The sequence below is a fragment of the Chiloscyllium punctatum genome, chromosome 1, assembly GCF_047496795.1.
Source record: "Chiloscyllium punctatum isolate Juve2018m chromosome 1, sChiPun1.3, whole genome shotgun sequence".
Taxonomy (NCBI): domain Eukaryota; kingdom Metazoa; phylum Chordata; class Chondrichthyes; order Orectolobiformes; family Hemiscylliidae; genus Chiloscyllium; species Chiloscyllium punctatum.
Window position 1 is genome coordinate 170504767 of NC_092739.1, and position 24399 is coordinate 170529165.

A 24399-nucleotide genomic window follows, 5' to 3' on the forward strand; every position below is an offset into this window, starting at 1 on the left:
TCCAAGACGAACCTTTGCCATCAACTACTACCCTCTGTCTTCTTCCAGAGAGCCAATTCCTAATCAAGAGGAAGTAAAACAAGAACCTGGAGAGTGAGGGGTAGAATTAGAAAGTAGGCAGGATGGAGATGAACACCAACTAAGTTTTGGATGCAAAATAATGTTAGTGTGTGAAGTTAAAGACAATCAGCCTGAATGCACACGGTATGCACAAGTCCATTGAAGAAAAGGCACAAATAAAATGACATGAGTATGATTGAATTATTTCCAGAGCAAAGCAGAGGAGTGGGATGTGGGTCATGGCCTTCATCAGGAGGTGAGAGAAGCATGCAACATGAGGAGCACAGTTATCCTGGGCAACTGTAATCAGTGCTGAGAAAGAACTTTTCAGGATGAGTGGCCACAATATGATGGAATTGTCCATGGCGTTTGGAAGTGAGGGAGTTCAATCTGAAGCAAGGGGTGAAATGTGAATCTGGGGCATGATGAAGACATGAGGCATTCATTGGCCGAAGTTGTTTGGAAAATACATTAAAAGGGCTGACTGTACACAGGCAATAGAGAGGCTTTAAAGAACCAAAAGCAACTGGACATTCCTGTAAAAATGGCATGGCAATTATTATGAAGGATTTTAATCCACATGTTATGGCATTGAGGGTGAGTTGCTATGGCATTGAGGGTGGGTTGGAGGTTTGGATTAGGAATTGGCTGGCTGGAAGAAGACAGAGGGTAGTAGTTGATGGCAAAGGTTCATCTTGGAGTGCCGTCACTAGCGGTGTTCCGCAAGGATCTGGTTTGGGACCATTGCTGTTTGTCATTTTTATAAATGACCTGGAGGAAGGGTTAGAAGGTTGGGTGAGCAAGTTTGCGGATGATGCGAAAGTCGGAGGAGTTGTAGACAGTGAGGAAGGATGTGGCAGGTTACAGCGGGATATAGAGAAGCTGCAGAGCTGGGCAGAAAGGTGGCAAATGGAGTTCAATGTGGGTAAGTGTGAGGTGATTCACTTTGGTAAGAGTAACAAAAAGATGGGGTACTGGGCTAATGGTCGGATACTTGTTAGTGTGGAAGAGCAGAGGGATCTTGGTGTCCATGTACACAGATCTCTGAAAGTTGCCACCCAGGTAAATAGTGCAGTGAAGAAGGCATATGGCGTACTGGCTTTTATTGGTAGAGGAATTGAGTTCCGGAGTCCTGAGGTCATGCTGCAGTTGTATAAGACTCTGGTGCGGCCGCATCTGGAATATTGTGTGCAGTTTTGGTCGCCATACTATAGGAAGGATGTGGAGGCACTGGAACGGGTGCAGAGGAAGTTTACCAGGATGTTGCCTGGTATAGTAGGAAGATCCTATGAGGAAAGGCTGAGGCACTTGGGGTTGTTTTCATTGGAGAAAAGAAGGTTTAGGGGTGACTTGATAGAGGTGTACAAGATGATTAGGGGGTTAGATAGGGTTGACAGTGAGAACCTTTTTCCACGTATGGAGTCAGCTATTACAAGGGGGCATAGCTTTAAATTAAGGGGGAGTAGATATAGGACTGATGTTAGGGGTAGGTACTTCACTCAGCGAGTCGTAAGTTCATGGAATGCCCTGCCAGTAGCAGTGGTGGACTCTCCCTCTTTATGGGTATTTAAGCAGGCATTGGATAGGTATATGGAGGATAGTGGGTTAGTGTAGGTTAGGTGGGCTTTGATCGGCGCAACATCGAGGGCCGAAGGGCCTGTACTGCGCTGTATTCTTCTATGTTCTATGTTCTATGTTCTATGTTGTTCGGTCAAGCCAGGTCAGTCAGAGTAGCCTTGAGGAGGAGTTTGTTAAATGTATCTGCAATCGCTTTCTTGAACATTATGTAATGGAACTGACAAGGGAGTAAGCTATCCAAGATCTGGCCCTGTGTAATGAGACAGGAATAATTATGATCTCACAGTTAGGGATCCTCTTGGAAGAATCAATCACAGTATGGGTGCATTTAGAATACAGCTGGAGAGTGAAGGTAAAATCCCATACCAGGGTCCAGTGCTTAAACAAGGGAGACTACAATAGAATGGGGGAAGAATTGCCTCAGGTAGATTGGAAGCAAAGACTTTATGGTAGGACAGTTTGCAAATAGTGGAGGACATTCCAAGCAAGTTTTCAAAGTGCTCAGCAAAAGTATATCCCAGTGAAAAGGAAGGAACAGGGGTAATCTGCTGTGGGTGTCTAAGGAAGTAAGGGAGGTTACCAAATTGGAAGAGAAGGCAAACAAAGTGGCCAAGATCAGCAGGAAATTAGAAGATTGGGAAAACATTAAAGGCCAGCAGAAAGCTACAAAAAAGCTGTAAAGGAAAGTGAGGTGGATTATGAGAAAATAAAACTCACTCAGAATATACAGACAGATAGCAAAAGGTGCTATAAATATATATAACAACAACAAAGAGTGGCTCAGGTAAACATTGGTCCTTTAGAGAATGAGAAGGGGCATTTAATAATGGGAGATGAGGAAATGGCTGAGTCATTGAATAGGTATTTTGTGTGGTCTTCACAGTGAAGGGCCCTAATAACATGTTAGGAATTGACAAAGGTACAAAGGTAGGTGAGGAAACAATCATTATTACGGAAGAGTTGGTGTTGGGTAAGCTAATGGAGCTAAGGAAAGACAAGTCTCCTGGCCCAGATGGAATGTATCCCAGGGTTGGAAAAGAGATGGCGGGAGAAACAGCAAATGCATTTGTGGTAATTTCCCAAAATTTGCTGGACTCTGAGGCAGTTCCAGCAGATTGGAAAACAGCAAATGAGACACCACTGTTTAAAAAGGGAGGTGGACGAAAGATGGGGAATTAATGTCTAGTTAGCTTAACTTCTGTAGTGGGAAAAATGCCTGTCTATTATCAAGGAAGAAATAACATGACATCTGGATAGAAATTGTCCCATTGGGCAGACACAGCATGGGTTCATGAAGGGCAGGTCATGTTTAACTAATCTTTTAGAAATCTATGAAGACAATAGGAACACAGTGGACAATAGGGACCCAGTAGATGTGGTATATCTAGATTTTCAAAAGGCATTTACACAAGGTGCCACACAAGAGGATGCTGCATAAGATAAAGATGCACAGTGTTTTGGGCAATGTATTAGCAAGGATAAAGGATTTGTTAAACAACAGGAAGCAAACAGTGGCAATAAATGATTGCCTTTCTGGTTGGCGATCAGTGACTAATGGTGTGCCTCAGGGATCGGTGTTGGGACTGCAATTATTCACAATTTACATCAATGATTTGGAGTTGAGGACCATGTGTAGTGTGCCAAAGTTTTCAGATGTCACTAAGATGAGTGGTAGAGCAAAGTGTGCAGAGGACTGTGAAACTTTGCAAAGGGACATAGATGGTTTAAGTGAGAGGGCAAAAGTTTGTTAGGTGAAGTACAATGTTGGTAAATGTGAAGTCATCCATTTTGGAAGGAATAACAGTGATAAGGACTATTGCCTGAATGGTAAAAAACTGCAGCAAGCTGCTATGCAGAGGGACCTGGGTGACCTTGTACATGAATCATAGAAGGTTAGTCTGCAGGTACGACAGGTAATTAGGAAGGCAAATGGGATTTTGTCCTTCATTGCTAAAAGGATTGAGTTTAAAAGCAGGGAGGTGAAGTTACAGCGGTATAGGGTGATGGTGAGGCCATACCTGGAGTACTGTGTACAGTTTTGGTCTCCTTACTTGAGAAAGGATGTACTGGCTGTGGAGGGGCTGCAGAGGAGGTTCACTGGGTTCATTCCATCGTTAAGGGGTTTGGCTCATGAGGAGAGACCGAGTAGACTGGGAATATACTGATTGGAATTTTTAACAATGATGGGCGGATCTTATAGAAACATAAAATTATGAAGGAAATAGATAAGATAGAAGGAGAGAGAATGTTTCCACTGGTGGGTAAATGAGGGCAAGAGGGCATGGCCTCAAAAATCAGGAGGAGCAGATTGAGGACAGAATAGAGAAGGAACATCTTTACCCAGAGGGTTGTGAATCTGTGGAATTCCCTGCCCAGTGAAGCAGTTGACGCTTCCTCAGTGAATGTTTTAAATCTGAGATAATTTTTTGAACAGTAAAAGAATTAAGAGTTACAGTGAGAGGGTGGGTAAGTGGAACTAAGTCCATGAAAAGATCAACCATGAGCTGCTTCAATGGCAGAGCAGGCTCGAAGGGCCAGATGGCCTTATCCTGCTCGTGGTTCTTATGTACATTCCCTCAAGGTACAAAAACCTCAAAAACAGTCAGTCAACTGCACACAACAATTGGATTTCAAAATTGTGTAAGATTCAAAGTAAAGATCGATAAAGTTGTTAGAAACAGCTGTAAACATTAGCATTGGGAAGTTCATACATTACAGAAAAGGAAAGGGAGAATAGAACATAAATGCAATCTAGCAAAAGCACAAAAACAGTCTGTAAAAGCTTTTATGGTACATTTTAAAAAAACAGGAAACATTTGGCTGTAGGAAACGTGGGTCCGTTAGAGGCTCTCAGGAGGATTTATAATGGAGGGTAAAGCCATGGAGTCCTACAGCACAGAGAGGGGCCCTTTGACCTAAACTGCTCCACGCTGACCAAAATATCCATCCACACTAACCCCATTTCCCTGCACTTGGCCCATATCCTTCTAACCCTTTCCTATCCATGTATTTGTCCAAATGCCTTTTAAATGTTGTTCATGTACCCGCCTCAACCACTTCCTCTGGCAGCTCATTCCATATGTGTACCACCCTCTGTGTAAAAACGTCTCCCCTTTTAACTCTAACTCTAAACTGGTGCCCTCTAGACCTCGATCCCCAATCCTGGGAAAAAGATTGAGTGCATTCACTCCATCCACACCTCTCATGATCTTATACACCTCTATAAGATCCCAATGCTAATGTTTACAGCTGTTTCTAACAACTTTATCGATCTTTACTTTGAATCTTACACAATTTTGAAATCCAATTGTTGTGTGCAGTTGACTGACTGTTTTTGAGGTTTTTGTACCTTGAGGGAGTGTACATAAGAACCAGGAGCAGGATAAGGCCATCTGGCCCTTCGAGCCTGCTCTGCCATTGAAGCAGCTCATGGTGGCATGGTTGCACAGTGGTTAGCACTGCTGCCTCACAGCGCCAGAGACCCGGGTTCAATTCCCGCCTCAGGCGACTGTCTGTGTGGAGTTTGCACATTCTCCCCGTGTCTGCGTGGGTTTCCTCCGGGTGCTCCGGTTTCCTCCCACAGTCCAAAGATGTGCAGATTAGGTGAATTGGCCATGCTAAATTGCCCGTAGTGTTAGGTGAGGGGTACATGTATGGGTGGGTTGCGCTTCGGCGGGGCAGTGTGGACTTGTTGGGCCGAAAGGCCTGTTTCCACACTGTAAGTAATCAAATCTAATCTAATAACATCCCCCCTCAGTCTCCAACGTTCAAAACAAGAAAGTCTAGCTTGTCCAACCTTTCCGTCTAAGTCAGAACGTTAAGTCCTGGCAACGTCCTTGGGAATTTCTTCTACATTCTTTATCAAACCTAGAACAGTCCAGCATAGTACAGGTCCTTTTGCCCTTGATGTTGTGCCAACCTTCTCCCCTATTCTAAGATTAGACTAACCCACATACCCTTCATTGTTCCATCTTCCATGTGTCTATCCAAGAGTTGTTTAAGTGTCCCTAATGTATCTGACTCTACTCCCACCGCTGGCAGTGCATTCCACACACCCCCCACTCTCTGTGTAAAGAACCTGCCTCTGACATCTCCCCTAAACCTTCCTCCAATCACCTTAAAATTATGCCCCCTCATGACAGTCATTTCTGCCCCGGGGAAAGCTTTCTGACTCTCCACTCTATCCAAACCTCTCATCATATTGTACACCTCTATCAAGTCACTGCTCATCCAGTGAGAAAAGTCTGAGCTCCCCCAATGTTTCTGCAAAAGCCATCCCCTCCAGTCCAGGCAACATCTTGGTAAATCTCCTCTGCACCCTCTCTAAAGCTTGCACATCCTTCCGAAACTGAAGGATGGTCAGAACTAAACACAATATTCTAAGAATGGTCGAACCAGGGCTCTATAGAGCTGCAGCACAACCTCATGGCTTTTAAACTCAATCCCCCTGTTAATAAAAACCAATAAAAACCAAAACGCTTAATAACCCTATCAACTTAGAGTCAGATACATTAGGCATTTTTAAGCAATTCTTAGATAGGCACATGCAAGATCGTAAAATGTAGGGTACGTAGGTTAGTTTATCTGAGTGGGATTAAGGGCTGGCACAACACCAAGGGCCAAAGGGCCTGTACTGCACTGTTCTATGTTAAATTAGATTAGATTACATTACTTACAGTGTGGAAACAGGCCCTTCGGCCCAACAAGCCCACATCGACCCTCCAAAGAGCAACCCAACCAGACCCATTCCTCTATGCTGTGCCGACAGAGAGATGTCTCTCGTGTTATTCCAGCTGGTTAGTTTGTTAGCGATTTTTGAAAACATTTGTAGCTCAGATTGAGGTTCTGTTTGTAAGTTTGCTCGCTCAGTTGGAAAGTTTGTTGTTAGACGTTTTGTCACCATACTAGGCAACATCATATTATGTAACATACCAGATATGTTTGTCTCTAGCACCACCTTATTTTTAACTTTTTGTAATTAGCTCTCTGCCTCAACTAATCGGATTATAGGTCATCCCTTCACTTGGTATTCAGCTGTTGACACTTTACTCACAGCAGTGAAGGACATTCAGCCTCCAAGGCAGCCTTTGAAATACACAACAATGCAGAAACGCCGAGCAGAAACTGACAGTCAAGTTCTATACCCGTGAAGATGGTCTCAACCATGGTCTCGGATTCACGTTGCGCTACATGTTTTGACACCATCAATTTGATAACTTGTTATGATCCCTCTACCTCAATTAGCTTGTAACAGTTTTGATTCGGCCCTCAGTTTGTGACTCCTATCACCCATGTTATTCCAGCTATTTGGTTTGTCTCCAGCACCACCTTATTTTTTGTAATTAACTCTCTGCCTCAATTAATCAGATTACAGGTCATTCCCTTCAGTTGCTAATCATTTGTTGACACTTTACTCACATTGTCTGACACTTTTGATCACCTGCAGAGACTTATTATTCAGCCTAGTGACACTCCACTCACACCATTTTTATGATTTTTGATCTGTCTTTAAATTCTGTGCCTGTGTGCTTTCTTCACTTCGCATGACAAAGGAGCAGTGCTCTGAAAGCCTGTGATTTTGAATAAACCTGTTGAACTATAACCCGGTGATGTGTGCCTTCTGACCTTGACCACCCCAGTCCAAGACTGGCACCTCCACCTCCTGTTGTGAATCCAGTGTAGTATCTGGAGCACTGGTCCAGGCTCAACCCTGATGTCCTCTTTGAGAGAGTCTGGAAGAATCCTCTATGCTGTGCTTCCTGAGAAAGCTGCATTGGATCCATCCTAGCGACACCACTTCACCTAACACTAAGGGCAATTTAGCATGGCCAATTCACCTGACCTGCACATCTTTGGACTGTGGGAGGAAACTGAAGCACCCGGAGGAAACCCACGCAGACACGGGGAGAATGTGCAAACTCCACACAGACAGTCACCTGAGGCAGGAATTGAACCCAGGTCTCTGGTTCTGTGAGGCAGCAGTGCTAACTGCTGAGCCACCATGCCGCCCTATGCTATGTTCTAACTCAGGTGGAAACTTTGAGGGATCTATGGACATAGACCCCAAGATCCTTCTGTTCCTCCACAATACCAAGAATCCTTCTTTTAACCCTGTAATCTGTTTTCAAATTTAATCTTCCAAAATTAATCTCTTCACACTTTTCTAGGCTAAACTCCATCTGCCACTTCTCAGCCCAGTTCTCCATCCTGTCAATGTCCCTTTGCAGACTACAACGGTCCTCCACACTATCCACAACTCCACCAGCCTTCGTATCATTGACAAACTTACAAACCCAGCCTTCCACTTCCTCATCCAAGACATTTATAAGCATCACAAAGAGCAGAAATCCCAGAACAGATCCCTGTGGAACACCACTGATCACCAAGCTCCAGTCTGAATATTTTCCATCTACTAGCACCCTCCATCTTCCGTGGGCCAGCCAATTCTGTATCCAGACAGACAGGTTTCCCTGTATCCCATGTCTCCTTATTTTCTGAATGAGCCTCCCACGGGGAACCTTCTCAAGCGCCTTGCAAACATCCATTGCTCTACTTTCATCAGTTCCTCAAAGAATTCGGTAAGGTTTACAAGGTACAGAAAGCCATGATGACTATCTCTAATCAAACAATAGTTTTTCAAGAAATCATAAATCATGCCTTTCAGAATGCTTTCCAATAAATTGCCAAACTCCAATCATCTGGCACTACTCCAGTGGACAGTGAGGACACAAAGATCATCGCCAAAGGCACAGCAATCTCTTCCCTCACTTCCTTGGGTATATCCCATCTGGCCCAGGGGACTTATCTGCCATTACTTTTTTCAAAATTTTCAGCTCATTCTCCTCCTTAACATCAATCTGTTTGAGCATGGTTTTACACTGTCCTCACAAACATCAAGGTCCTTCTCAGTAGTGAATGCTGAAGCAAAGTGGTCATTAAGGACCTCCCCTGCCCCCTCCGACTCCACGCACAAGTTCCCTCCACTATCTCTCATTTGGCCCTATCCTCATTCTGATCATTCTCTTGTTCCTTACCTCAGGGTTTTCGTTAACCCGCCTTCCTTTAGCAAGGTGATCACAACTGAACACAATCCTCTAAGTGCAGCCTCACTAACGTCTTGTATAACTGCAACATAACTCCCCAACTTCTATACTCAATGCTCTGACTGATGAAGGCCAGTGTACCAAAAGCCTTCTTTACTGCTCTGTCTCCCTGGGACTCCACTCTCAGAGAACCGTGCACCTGAACTCCAAGATCCCTCTGTTCCACTATACTCCTTAAGGCCCAACCATTCACCATGAAACTTCTACCTCGATTTGACTTTCCAAAATGCCAGATCTCACGCTTATCTGTTTGCCATTTCTCGGCCCACTTCCCCAGCTGATCAAGGTCTTGCTGCAATTTCTGATAACCTTCCTCCCTGTCCACGATGCCACCTATTTTAGAGTCATCTGCAAACTTACTAACCATGCCTTGTATACTCCCATCTAAATCATTGATATCGATAACAAACAGTAATGGGCCCAGCACCGACCCCTGAGGCACTCCCCTAGTCACAGGCCTCCCGTCCATCAAGCATCCTTCCACTATTACTCTCTGCTTCCTCCCATCAAGCCAATTGTGTATCTAATTTGGCAGCTCTCCCTTGGTTCTGTGAGAGCTAACCTTCGAGAGTAGCTTGCCATGTGGAAAGCCATATGTATCAAGGGCCTTCCTGAAATCCATATAGATTACGCCCATCCTCATCAACCATCCTGGTCACTTCATCCAACTCTAATAAATTTGTGAGGCATGATCTCCCACTCTCAAAGCCACGCTGACTGCTCCTAATCAAACCCTGTCTTTCCAAATGCATGTGTATCTTATCCCTCAGAATCTTCTAAAGTAACTTCTCTACCACAGATGTTAAGCTTACTGCTCTATCATTCCCAGGGTTTCCTTTGCAGCCCTTCTTGAGTAAGGGCACAACATTCACTACCCTCCAGTCTTCCGGGACCTCACCCGTGGCTAACGATAATGCAAATATATCAGCCAGGGCCCTCGCAATTTCTTCTCCAGCCTCTGACAGTGTTCTTGGACATATCTATTCAGGACCAGAAGAGTTATCCACCTTCATACAGTCTAATACATCCAACACCTCCTCTAATGTGATATGGACTGGCCCCAAGATATCATCACTAAATTCCCCAAGTTCCTAGGTCCTCATGTCTTTCTCCACGGTAAAAACAGAGGAGAGATATTCATTGAGGACCTCACCCCATCTCCTACAGTTCTACATGTACATGTCCCCTTTGGTCCTTGGGTGGGGTGGTGGGGGGGGGGGGGGGGGGGGGTCGGTGGAGGTGGGGGGTCCTATTCTCTCTCTAGGTATTCTTTTTCCTTTACTATAATTTTTGGATTCACCCGAATCTTCTCAGCCAAGGCTATCTCCCTCCTGGTTTCCTTCTTCAGTAAATCCTGTATTCCCTGTCTACCTCCAGGGATTTCCTTGATCCCAGCTGCCTCTACCTGAACCATGCCACCATTTTTTTCTGGTCAGAGCCTCAATATCTCTTGTCATCCAGGGTTCCCTGTTCCTGCTGACCTTGCCCTTCACCCTCACAGGAACAGATCGACCTTGAACTCCAAATATCTTACATTTAAATCCTCCCATTTGCCTGCAAACAACTCCAACCAAGCCCCTATCTAGTTCCATCAATATTCACCTTGCCCCAAAAGGTAAGTAGAGAAAAGAGAGAGAGAAGCTAGTTAATTACTTAGTGTCTATTTTCACTCAGCAAAAGACCCGAAATCTCCTGCTTCTCTCGTAACTTTTGATCCCCTTACTAATCAAGAAACTAATCAAGAATCTCTGTCAACTAATCTCTGTCTTAATTACATTCAATGACTTTGCCTGTACATGTTTCTACGGCAATAAATTGATTCATGATCCACTGGCTGAAGAAATTCCTGCTCATCTCAATTTGAAAGGCTCCTCTCTTCATCTTGAGGCTGTTCTCAGGGCCTAGTCTCTCCTACTAGTGGAAGCATCTTCACCACATCCACTCTAACCAGGCCTCTCAGTGTTCTCTAAGTTTCAATCAGATCCCCCCCACCCCCTCATCTTTCTAAATCCATTAAATACAGACCTAGAGTCCTCAATTGTTTCTCATACATCAAGCCCTTCATTCTGGGATCATTCTTGTAAATCTCTTCTGGACCCCCTCCAAGGTCAGCACATTATTCCTTAGATACAGTGTCCAAATCCACTCTCAGTATTCCAAAAGGGATCTGATCATAGTCTAATACAGCCTCAGCAGTACCTCTCAGGTCTTGTATTCCTGCCTTCTCAAAAGGAATGCTAACACTTCATCTGTCTTTGTAACTGCCGACTGAACCTGCATGTTTCCTTCAGAGGATCCTGAACTAGGGCTCCCCATTCCCTTTGTACTTCAGATTTCCCCAGTTAGAAAATAGTCTACCATCCGTGCAGTTCGTACTGTAGTCCAGACAGCTTGCAGGAACCTGGGAACTATTGGACAGTTACAGAGGATGAGGCTCCTCAATGTGAGTCCTCTGGGTGCACACACCTGCCTCACCAGCAGTCACACTTCCCACACACCACACTGTCCTGTCCCTGATCACACACCAACATTGAATGACCTGGTCTGAAGTGTGTACTTCGGAGTAAAGTGTCCAGGTAACTTTCCCCTTCCCTGAAATGTTTATTACTGATTTTGGTGTGAACCCTTTGCGCTCGTTGTTGAAGCCTCATTGACAGTGACATTGTGTTTGCTGTTTAACAGGTCTGCTTTGAATATAGCTGTCAGGATGTGAATCTGTTTAATGTACAAAACTGTGAGAAGACCTGCAACTACCGAGGGGTATGGAATTATTCACTCTGCTTTCAGTCACACAGACAGAATGTTCTGAGATGATGATATTATTGCGCTGAATCTTTGTCAGTTATTGAGGTGACTGCAAATGGTGTATTTTGCTGGATTCTGAGAATTGCACCAAAGATGACGAGATGATATAAAAAACTGACCAAAATGTTCTCAGCAATAAGAAATGTCAGTTACACAGAAAGACCACAGAAACTGCAAATGGATTTATTTTAGCAAGAGCAGGTTGAGTGGAGCTTTGACATTGAGTGTTCATGGTGATGTCAATGTTTGACAGAGGAACTGAAGAAAAGAAGGATCAGTAACCAGTATTCAGGCAAGTGGCAAACCAGTCCAGGACAGTTCCCGGAGTGATCATTACATTGTAGAACAGCACCTATGCAGCAAGGCTGGAATTACCTCTTGACCAGATCAAGGTTTACTGACTTCTCCTTATCTTGAAATTTAGGAAGTTGGAGTTTAGAAGGATGAGAGCTGACCTTGTGAAACATTCAAGGTTCGCAGGGTCCTGACAGGGGAGATATGGATTGGTTGGTTTCCTGTTGCTGGAGAAATTTGGACCACAGGGTAATCAACTCAGAATAAGGGAACGTACAGAGAGAAGGAGGACTTTGGTCACTCAAAGATCAGGGAATGTGGAGAATTCTTTACCACATAGGCATATTGGGGCTTGGTCATTAAGTATATTAAAGGCTGAGATAGATAAACGTTTTAATTCGTAAGCGGAATCAAGGGTTCTGGGGAAAAAGCAGGAAAATGATCAGATCAGCCATGATTTTACTGAATAGTGGAGCATACTCGATGGGCTGAAAGGACTACTTCTGTTCCAATGTTTAGAGTTTTAAGGAATAGTAAATGCTGTGGATTTTGTTTCAGGTTTGTAACAGTAAAGGGAACTGTCACTGTGATATGGCCTGGGCTCCTCCGTTCTGTAATGTCACAGGTTTGGGTGGCAGTATTGACAGCGGACCGGGAGAGGACACCAGATCAGGTAATCATTTCTGTTCCTGTGCTCTTTCTTGTCAGTGCTTTCTCCCTGCCTTGACTTTCTCTGCTGTTAAACACCACTGCTCCCCCAACTGAGCTTGCTATACCTTCTGCTCAATCTTCATATCACTGTTCAGCTTCAATCAGCTTGGAGGCCAGTGGGACCAATCTGCACCTTCATTTCCCCCCAGGGAAATGGACAATGGGCTGTACACAGGGTCAAGGACAATGGGCTGTACACGGGGACAAGGACAATGGGCTGTACACAGGGACATGGACAATGGACTGTACACAGGGACAAGGACAATGGGCTGTACACAGGGACATGGACAATGGGCTGTACACAGGGACATGGACAATGGGCTGTACACAGGGACATGGACAATGGGCTGTACACAGGGACATGGACAATGGGCTGTACACAGGGACGTGGACAATGGGCTGTACACAGGGACGTGGACAATGGACTGTATACAGGGACATGGACAATGGGCTGTACACAGGGACATGGACAATGGACTGTATACAGGGACATGGACAATGGGCTGTACACAGGGACAAGGACAATGGGCTGTACACAGGGACGTGGACAATGGACTGTACACAGGGACGTGGACAATGGACTGTACACAGGGACGTGGACAATGGGCTGTACACAGGGACGTGGACAATGGGCTGTACACAGGGACAAGGACAATGGGCTGTATACAGGGACGTGGACAATGGGCTGTATACAGGGACGTGGACAATGGGCTGTACACAGGGACGTGGACAATGGGCTGTACACAGGGACATGGACAATGGGCTGTACACAGGGACATGGACAATGGGCTGTATACAGGGACAGGGACATGGACAATGGGCTGTACACAGGGACAAGGACAATGGGCTGTACACAGGGACATGGACAATGGACTGTACACAGGGACAAGGACAATGGGCTGTACACAGGGACATGGACAATGGACTGTACACAGGTAACCACCTGAGCTCCCACATACTGAGCACAAATGGCTCCTTTGGTCTGTCCCAGGCACACCCTCATCACACAGAGCAACAGCATGGCAAATACAAGGGCTTTTGCCCGAAACGTCGATTTCGAAGCTAGTTGGATGCTGCCTGAACTGCTGTGCTCTTCCAGCACCACTAATCCAGAATCTGGCAAATACAATCAGCTCACCCTGTGAGAGCTTCTCAGTTAGAGCATACGCAGGAAGCAGTGAACTGTGAGTTTTAAAAGGCTGGAGCAGTTACTGCAGATGCTGTACATAACCAACACTGGAGATCACAGTGATCTACTGGGACACTGTGGCATGCTATGGACTGATATAGACAGAATCTTTGCAGTTTATATTCAGGCTATTTGGCCCAACAAGTCCACATTGACCCTCTAAAGAGTAACCCACCCAGACCTATTCGCCTGCCCTATTACTCTGCATTTACCACTGATGAAAGCACATAACACACCCATCCCTGAACACGATGGGCAATTTAGCTTGGAGAATTCACCTAACCTGCACATCTTTGGATGATGGGCAGAAACCGGAGCACCCAGGGAAAACCCACGCAGACACGGGGAGAATGTGTAAACTCCACACTGACAGTCGTCTGAGGCTGGACTCAGGGCTGGGTCCTGGTGCTGTGAGGCAGTCATAATAACCACTGAGCTGCCATGCCAGCCTCAGAATGACCCGCTAGAGGAAGGTCGCACAGATGGGAGGTGTTCTGCAAAGCAGTCACCCAGTCTGTCTTTGGTTTCTCCAATGGCTGCAGTGAATACAATAGACAAGGTTGGAGGAGGTACGGGTGGAATGCTGCTTCACCTGGAATGACTGTTTCGGCCCAGGGATGGTGAGTAGGGAGGAAGTGAAGGGGCAGCTGTTACACCTTCTGTGGTTACATGGGAAGTGGGGATGGTGTTGGTGATCAATGAATGGACTAGAGTGTCCCAAAGGGAATGATCCCTGCAAAATGCAGATGGAGAAGTAAGAGGAAGATGTGTTTGGTGGTGGCATCTAGTTGGAAAAGCAACCCTCCACCCCCACCTTCAGTCTTCTACCTTCGAGTTCTGTATCCAGATGTCCAGCTCCCCTTGCATTCCACATGCCTTATTAACCAGCCTACAATGTGGAATCTTATGGAATACTTTGCTGAAATCCACCACTCTCCCCTCACCAATCTTCTTGGTTAGTTCTTCACAAAACTCAATCAAGTTAGAGAGACATGATTTCCCACACACTTATAGACTGCTCCTAATCAGTCTTCACCTTTCCGAATATATGTACATTCATCAGCTTGACATGCAGGCTTACTTGGCAAATACAACGTTCATATTCATTTCTACAGGGCGAGAACACAAGAGCAGGGATGTACTACTGAGACTGTATAACGCTCTGCTCAGACTACATTTGGAATATTATGAGCAGATTTGGGCTCCATATCTAAGAAAGGAAGGTGTCTGACCTTGGAAGGTGTCCAGAGAACAAGAGTAATCCTGGGGATGAAGAGTTTGAGGAGTGGAGGAAGGCTCTGGGTCTGTACTTGATGGAGTTGAGATGGATGAAGTGGGGGGGGGGATCACTTACAAAATACTGAGAGGCCTGGATAAAGTCAACGTGGAGAAGATGTTTTCCATGAGTAGGAGAGATGAGGACCCGGGGGCACAGCGTCAGAGTGAAAGGACGACCCTTTAAAACTGAGATGAAGAGGAATTTCTTCAGCCAGTGGATAGTGAATCAACTCATTTCTGCAGCGGGCTGTGGAGGCTAAAGCCTTGAGTGTATTAAAGACAGAGATACACAGGTTCTTGATTAGTAAGGCGATCAAGGGTTACAGGGACAATACAGGAGAATGAAGTTGAGAATCACATCAGCCATGATTGAATGGTAGAGTAGACTTGACTAGATGGGCCAATGGGCTGAGAAGTGGCAGATGGAGTTTAATTTAGATAAATGTGAGGTGCTGCATTTTGGGAAAGCAAATTTTAGCAGGACTTATATACTTAATGGTAAGGTCCTAGGGAGTGTTGCTGAACAGAGAGACCTTGGAGTGTAGGTTCATAGCTCCTTGAAAGTGGAGTTGCAGGTAGATAGGATAGTGAAGAAGGCGTTTGTTATGCTTTCCTTTATTGGTCAGAGTATTGAGTACAGGAGTTAGGAGATCATGTTGCAGCTGTACAGGACATTGGTTAGGCCACTGTTGGAATATTGCGTGCAATTCTGGTCTCCTTCCTATCGGAAAGATGTTGTGAAACTTGAAAGCGTTCAAAAAAGATTTCCAAGGATGTTGCCAGGGTTAGAGGATCTGTGCTCTAGGGAGAGGCTGAACAGGCTGGGGCAGTTTTCCCTGGAGTGTCGGAGGCTGAGGGATGACCTTATAGAGGTTTAGAAAAGTCATGAGGGGCATGGATAGGATAAATAGACAAAGTCTTTTCCCTGGGGTCGGGGAGTCCAGAACTAGAGGGCATAGGTCTAGGATGAGAGGGAAAAGATATAAAAGAGACCTAAGGGGCAACTTTTTCATGCAGAGGGTGGTACGTGTATAGAATGAGCTGCCAGAGGATGTGGTGGAGGCTGGTACAATTTCAACATTTAAGAAGCATTTGGATGGGTACATGAATAGGAAGGGTTTGTAGGGATATGGGCCGGGCGCTGGCAGGTGGGACTAGATTGGGTTGGGATATCTGGTCAGTATGGATGGGTTGGGCCGAAGGGTCTGTTTTTGTGCTGTATATCTCTGTAACTCTTTAACTTAATGGGCTGAATAGCCTATTTCTTCTCCTCTACCTGATGATCTTATATAAAAAGCAATTTCAAAAGTCCTGTCCCTGGATGGTCAGGGATGCGGGGGGGCGGGGGGGTGGGTGGATGCGTGGGGCAGGAGCGCAGGATCCTGGGGAAGGGGGGGTGCGGTGTGGTTTGATTGCACTTTGCATATCTGTCATTCACAGTAGCACCTGTAACTGTTACAGTACAACTACCTTCATTCAGTTAAGATGCTCCCATCTGGGACAAGAACATACCTTTGGATATTTCAGCAGGAAGTCAGAAGAAATGCAAGTTCTGAAGAAGACACAGAGGAAGGTCTTGGTGCTGCAGGAATCACACCCAAACTCATTGCAGCCTGAACCTTAAACTGGCAGGGAGGGAGGGAGGGAGGAAGGAAGGAAGTGAGTGACTCAGTACATGAACAGAACAGCACACTGATTAAAGATGTTCCTGTTTTTCACTTCACACAGCTCCATCACCTGAGACAAAAGGAACTGAGCCAAGCATCCCCACATTGCCAAGTACGACCCAAACATCAGGTAAGATAACTCCTGCAAAACATCTCACCGTTTAATTGTAATTTTCTTTTCATTCATGAGACGTGGGCACCATTGGCTGGGCCAGCATTTATTATCCATCCCTAGTTGCCCCTGAGAAGATGGGGGAGAGCTGCCTTCTTGAATCACTGCAGTCCATGTGCTGTAGGTTGATCCAAATGCCCTTCGGGAGAATTCCAGGATTTTGACTCAGTGACAGTGAAGGAATAGTGATATCTTTCAATGTCAGGATGTTGAGTGGCTTGGAGGGGAACTTGAAGGTGGGGGTGTTCCCATGTATCTGCTGTCATTGGCCTTCCAGATGGAATTGGTCATAGAGTCATAGTCAGAGAGATGTACAGAGCGGAAACAGACCCTTCGATCCAACCCATCCGTGCTGACCAGATATCCCAAACCAATCTAGTCCCACCTGCCAGCGCCTGGCCCATATCCCTCCAAATCCTTCCTATTCATGTCCCCATCCAAATACCTCTTAAATGTTGCAATTGTATCAGCCTCCACCACATCCTCTGGTAGCTCATTCCACACATATACCACCTTCTGCGTGAAAATGTTGCCCCTTAGGTCTCTTTTATATCTTTCCCTCTCACCCTAAACCTATGCCCTCTAGTTCTGGACTCCCTGACCCTAGGGAAAAGACTTTGTCTATTTATCCTATCCATGCCCCTCATGATTTTAAAAACCTCTATAAAGTCACCCCTCAGCCTCCAACGCTCCAGGGAAAACAGCCCCAGCCTGTTCAGCCTCTCCCTGTAGCTCAAATCCTCCAACCCTGGCAATATTCTTGTAAATCTTTTCTGAACCCTTTCAAGTTTCACAACATCTTTCCGATAGGAAAGAGACCAGAATTGCACACAATATTCCAACAGTGGCCTAACCAATGTCCTGTACAGCTGCAACATGACCTCCTAACTCCTGTACTCAATACTCTGACCAATAAAGGAAAGCATACCAAACACCTTCTTCACTATCCTATCTACCTGTGACTCCACTTTCAAGGAGCTATGAACCTGCACTCCAAGGTCTCTTTGTTCATCAGCACTCCCCAGGACCTCACCATTAAGTGTATAAGTCCTGCTAAGATTTGCTTTCCCAAAATGCAGCACCTCGCATTTTCCTAAATTAAACTCCATCTGCCACTTCTCTGCCCATTGGCCCATCTGATCAAGATCCCGTTGTAATCTGAGGTAACCCTCTTCGCTGTTCACTACACCTCCAATTTTGGTGTCATCTGCAAACTTACTAAACATGCCTCTCTGCTCCAAGTCGTTTTCATAAATACAAAAAGTAGTGGACCCAACACCGATCCTTGTGGCACTCCAGTGGTCACAGGCCTCCAGTCTGAAAAACAACCCTCCACCACCACCCTCTGTCTTCTACCTTTGAGCCAGTTCTGTATCCAAATGGCTAGTTCTCCCTGTATTCCATGAGATCTAACCTTGCCAATCAGTCTCCCATGGGGAACCTTGTCGAATGCCTTACTGAAGTCCATATAGATCACATCTACTGCTCTGCCCTCATCAATCCTCTTTGTTACTTCTTCAAAAAACTCAATCAAGTTTGTGAGACATGATTTCCCACAGACAAAACCATGTTGACTATCCCTAATCAATCCTTGCCTTTCCAAATACATGTACATCCTGTCCCTCAAGATTTCCTCTAATAACATGGTGGCTCTGTGATTAGCACTGCTGCCTCACAGCACCAAGGTCCCAGGTTTGATTCCAGCCTCGGGCAACTGTCTGTGTGGAGCTTGCACATTCTCCTCATGTCTGTGTGGGTTTCCTCCCACAATCCAAAAAAAAAGTGCAAGCCAGGTGAATTGGCCATGCTAAATTGCCCATAGTTTAGAATGTAGGTTTGCTCGCTGAGCTGTCAGTTTGATATCCACATAGTGGACTCAGATTTTTGGTTTGATGATTGGTAGGGCTGGATTAGTGGTGCTGGAAGAGCACAGCAGTTCAGGCAGCATCCAATGAGCAGCGAAATCGACGTTTCGGGCAAAAGCCCTTAGGGCTGTTTGTTCTAGCCTTTGCATAACTGCTTCTGCTATGACTCCTGATAGCGGAGATCCCATGGGTGTGCCATTGGTTTGTTTGTAGACTATGTTGTTGAAAGTGAAGTGGGTGGTGAGGCACAGGGCCACAAGCTTCATGATGTTTTCGTTGGTAATGTGATTGATGGTGGGTCCGCTATGTAGATGACACCTTTGTCATCACAAAACGAAACAAGATAGAAGAGACATTTAACATCATCAACAACACCCTCACAGTCATAAAGTTCACCAAGGAGGAAGAAACTGACAACAAACTCGCATTCCTGGACGTCACAGTCGAAAGAACGGACAACGGAGAATTACAAACCTGCGTATACAGAAAACCGACAAACACTGACTAAATACTCAACTACACCAGCAACCATCCCAACACACACAAACGAAGCTGTATCAGAACACTATTCCAACGAGCCACCACACACTGCAGCACAGACGAACTTCGAAAAACAGAGGAGAACCACCTATACAACGTATTCAAGAAGAACGGATACTCAAAAAACACAGTGCGCAGATTCCTCAAGAACAAACCACGACAAGCAGACCAAACACAGCCAGAAACCCTAACCACCTTACCATATATCAAAGAAGGTTCAGAAATGACAGCCAGACTACTGAGACCCCTCGGAATCCTAGTAGCACACATACCCACCAACACTCTCAAATAAAAACTAACAAACTTAAAAGACCCAGTACAACCCATGGACAAAACCAACGTCATCTATAAAATTCCATGCAAGGACTGCCACAAACACTACGTAGGACAAACAGGAAGAAAGTTATCCACCAGGATTCATGAACACCAGCTAGCCACAAAAAGACATGACCCCCTCTTCCTCGTAGCCCTACACACAGATGAAAAAAAACACCATTTCGACTGAGACAACACATCTATCCTGGGACAGGCTAAGCAAAGACATGCCAGAGAATTCCTAGAGGCCTGGCACTCCAACCACAACGCCATAAACAAGCACATAGATCTAGATGCCATCTATCAACCCCTCAGAAAACGAACAGGAAATGACATCACCACAAACCCCAGGAACCCTATCCAGGAGAAAGATATAAATAGAAAGCAGGAGACAACAGCTTTGCTTCACTTGGAGGTCGCCACTGATGATGTTACCCAGCCAGGTAATGAAACGTCTGGATATCAAACCTACAGCTCAGTGAGCAAACCTACACCTTAAATCTCAACCTGAGCTACAAACCTTGCAATTGTCCATAGTGTAAGATGCATTAGTCAGAGGGAAATGGGTCTGGGTGGTTTACTCTTCGGAGGGTTGGTGGTTGGGCCGAAGGGCCTGTTTCCACACTGTAGGGAGTCTAATCTAATCTAACTTACCCAACACCGACGCTAGTCTCAACAGTGTTTAGTTCCCTGGCCTGTCCTCATTACCTTTCTTAAATTGCGGCACCACTTAGCCAACTTCATGTCTTCAGGGACCTCACCTGTGACTATCGATGTCCCAGTAAGAGGCCCAACAATCACTTCTCTAGCTTCCCACAGAGTTCTTGGGTACACCTGATCAGGTCCTGGGAATTTATCCACCTTTTTGCATTTCAAGACATCCGGCACTTCTACCCCAGAAGAGATTCCAATGATCCAAAAATGTGAATCCTTCTCCCATACACCAGCTCCTCAGCAATGCATTCATCTGCTCTATCCTCCTATTCCTACCCTCATTATTTCACAGTACCCAGAATACTCCAGGTATTATTACTCTCAAGGAACTCCTTTTTAAATTTCTGCCTCCACTCTCTTCTCCCTTCAGAATCTCAACCTTTTCCCTTCCTATATCATTGGTTCCAATGTGGACAATGACCTCTTGCTGGCCCCTCTCCCCCGTGAGAACATTCTGCACCCTCTCTGAGACATCCTTGATCCTGGCACCAGGGAAACAGCACACCATTCTGCTTTTTCTCTGCTGGTCACAGAAACCTCTGTCTGTACCTCTGACTACAGAATCCCCGAACACAATTGATCTCTTGGAAGCTGATGTACCCCTCATTGGAGCTAGTCTCAATACCAGAAACTTGACTGTTCGTGCTATGTTCCCCCAGAGAATCCATTTTCCAAAGCAGTTTATTTGTTTAAAATGGGGATAGCCACAGAAGACTCCTGCACTAGGTGCCTACCTCTCTTACCCTTCCTCGAGTTAACCCATTTACCTGATTGTATTTGCAACTTTTCTGCCTTCCTATAACTGCCATCCATCGCATCCCCTTGCTCTTGTAAAATCACCATTGCTGTAACTGTTGGTCTAACCAATCCAGTTGATCTGATCGGATTTGCAACCAATGGCATTTATTGCAGATACAATCCTCAGTAACACAAACACTGGATGTAGGTTTGCTTGCTGAGCTGAAAGGTTCATTTCCAGACATTTTGTTACTCTACTAGGTAATATCTTCAGTGGATTAGTGGTGCACATCCACCAATATCATTTATTGTATCCGTTGCTCCCGATGTGGTCTCCTCTATATTGGGGAGACTGGGCGCCTCCTAGCAGAGCGCTTTAGGGAACATCTCCGAGACACCCGCACCAATCAACCAAACCGCCCCGTGGCCCAACATTTCAACTCCCCCTCCCACTCTGCCGAGGACATGGAGGTCCTGGGCCTCCTTCACCGCCGCTCCCTCACCACCAGACGCCTGGAGGAAGAACGCCTCATCTTCCGCCTCGGAACACTTCAACCCCAGGGCATCAATGTGGACTTCAACAGCTTCCTCATTTCCCCTTCCCCCACCTCATCCTAGTTTCAAACTTCCAGCTCAGTTACTGACTCCTTGACTTGTCCGACCTGCCTATCCTCTTTTCCACCTATCCACTCCACCCTCTCCTCCTTAACCTATCACCTTCATCTCCTCCCCCACTCACCCATTGTACTCTATGCTACTCTCTCCCCACCCCCACCCTCCTCTAGCTTATCTCTCCATGCTGCAGGCTCACTGCCTTTATTCCTGATGAAGGGCTTTTGCCCGAAACGTTGATTTCGCTGCTCGTTGGATGCTGCCTGAACTGCTGTGCTCTTCCAGCACCACTAATCCAGTATTTGATTTTCAGCATCTGCAGTCATTGTTTTTACCTAATATCTTCAGTGGGCCTCAGGCAAAGCACTGCTCAAAATTCCTGCTTTCTATTTATATGTTTGAGTTTCTTTGGGTTGGTGATGTCATTTTCTGTGATGTTGTTATTTCCTGTGGTGAAGTCACTTCCTGTTCCTTTTCTCAGGGGGTGGTAGATGGGGTCTAACTCTATGTGTTTGATGATAGAGTTCCGGTTGGAATGCCATGCTTCTAGGAATTCTTGTGCGTGTCTCTGTTTGGATTGTCCTAGGATGGATGTGTTGTCCCAGTCGAAGTGGTGTCCTTCCTCATCCGTATGTGAGGATACTAGTGAGAGAGGATCATGTTGTTTTGTGGCTATTTGGTGTTCATGTATCCTGGTGGCTAGTTTTCTGCCTGTTTGTACAATGTAGTGTTTGTTACAGTCCTTGCACGGTGTTTTGTAAATGACATTATTTTTTCTTGTTGTCTGTATAGGGTCTTCAAGTTCATTAGCTGTTGTTTTCATGTGTTGGTGGGTTTGTGGGCTACCATGATGCCAAGGGGTCTGAGTAGTCTGGCAGTCATTTCTGAGATGTCTTTGATGTAGGGGAGAGTAGCTAGAGTTCCTGGATGTGTTTTGTCTGCTTGTTTGGGTTTGTTGTTGGGAAATCGGCAAACTGTGTTCATTGGGTACCCATTTTGTTTTGAATATACGGTATAGGTGATTTTCCTCTGCTCTGTGTAGTTCCTCTGTGCTGCAGTGTGTGGTGGCTCGTTGAAATAATGTTCTAACGCAGCTTCGTTTGTAGATGTTGGGGATGATTGCTTCTGTAATTCAGTATTTGGTCCGTATGTGTTGTTTCCCTGGAGACACTGGTTTGAAGTTCCCCATTGGCTGTTTGCTCTACTGTGACATTTAGGAATGGCAGTTTGTTGTTGTTTTCCTCCTGTTTAGTGAATTTTATTCCACTAAGGGTATTATTGATGGACTTGAAGGTTTCCTCTAATTTGTTTCTTTTAGTGATGACAAAGGTGTCATCCAGGTAACGGACCCTGAGTTTGGGTTGGATGGTTAGCAGAGCATTACTGCCTCTGCTGAGAACCCTGATATCGGAGATCCCATGGGGGTTCCGTTGGTTTATCTGTAGGTTTTATTGTTGAAGGTGAAGTGAGTGGTAAGGCATAGGTCCACTCGCTTGATGATACTGTCCTCGCTGATAAATTTAGTGGTGTTTAGTGTATGTGTTTCACATAAACACTCCCTAAACTCCCACATTCGACAAGAAGAGCATATCACTTCACTAAAGACCATTTTGCTTCTTTCAATCTGCAGACCAAGAACATAGCAGCGTCTTATTCCTTGACAAAACACTGGTCCAGGCTAACTTGATACTTATGACTTATATTTTTAAGTTTAATCAAGAGACATATCTCAATAAAACATATAATCAAGAAAGAAGCCACTCTACTCACCATTGCAGACTAACAGCAAGGCCATGCTTAAACTATTCACTGATCTGTTTCAGTGCTATGACCTCTCCCAAACAGGTTCCTCCGAGATTAGATATGAATTTCACTGTTTGTTAATTTTCCCAGACCCGTTCCAATGCCCAATTCAAGCAGTAAAGGCAGTAACTGTGCAGGTTCACTGCTGTGTCAGTTAGCAGTTTGTTTTTTTTTCTCTCTTCTGCACTGACCTAGCCATGTGCTGTGTTTGTCTGTTCCTCTCCCTTTTAAAAAAATGCCGTTGTTTTGAATTTTGTTTTTCTCCAAAACAATGCAACAGTATATAAAACCGCAATTTCCGCTCCTCGAATTCAGGAAATCACCTTCAACACCTAAAATACCTCAAAAAAGGAGCAGCCGGTTACAGCCAGAAATTCTTGGCATCCTTCAACTTGGATTACTCAGAATCCAGGTGCTGTGCCTCTGAGGATTAGATTAGATTACTTACAGTGTGGAAACAGGCCCTTCGGCCCAACAAGTCCACACCGCCCCGCCGAAGCGCAACCCACCCATACCCCTACATCTACCCCTTACCTAACACTACGGGCAATTTAGCATGGCCAATTCACCTGACCTGCACATCTTTGGACTGTGGGAGGAAACCGGAGCACCTGGAGGAAACCCACGCAGACACGGGGAGAATGTGCAAACTCCACACAGTCAGTCGCCTGAGGCGGGAATTGAACCCGGGTCTCTGGCGCTGTGAGGCAGCAGTGCTAACCACTGTGCCACCGTGCCGCCCACTAATCTGTGGTGAATTTCTGCAGCGCATATTATAGATAGTACATGCTGCTACTGAGTGTTGGTGGTGGAGGGTATGCATGCTTGTGAATACGATGCCAGTAAAGTGGGTTGGCTTTGTCCTTGTTTTTTTTAAATCATTGATGAGATGTGACCGTCAGTGGCCAGGCTAGTGTTTTTTCTGTATCTCTAATTGCCCAGACAGAGAGTCAGA

At 45.5% G+C, this 24399-nt stretch overlaps 1 protein-coding gene across 2 annotated transcripts in view; it reads left to right on the forward strand.

Annotated features, from left to right (window-relative positions):
* The window catches only part of LOC140481854 (disintegrin and metalloproteinase domain-containing protein 12-like), a 313597-nt gene that overhangs the window by 270141 nt on the left and 19057 nt on the right, over window positions 1-24399 (forward strand). For both annotated transcript variants that reach the window (XM_072578423.1, XM_072578414.1), the window contains exons 17-19: window positions 11424-11501; window positions 12399-12513; window positions 16747-16815. In XM_072578423.1, coding sequence (XP_072434524.1) covers window positions 11424-11501; window positions 12399-12513; window positions 16747-16815 — 262 coding nt within the window. The remainder of the gene's footprint in view (window positions 1-11423; window positions 11502-12398; window positions 12514-16746; window positions 16816-24399) is intronic.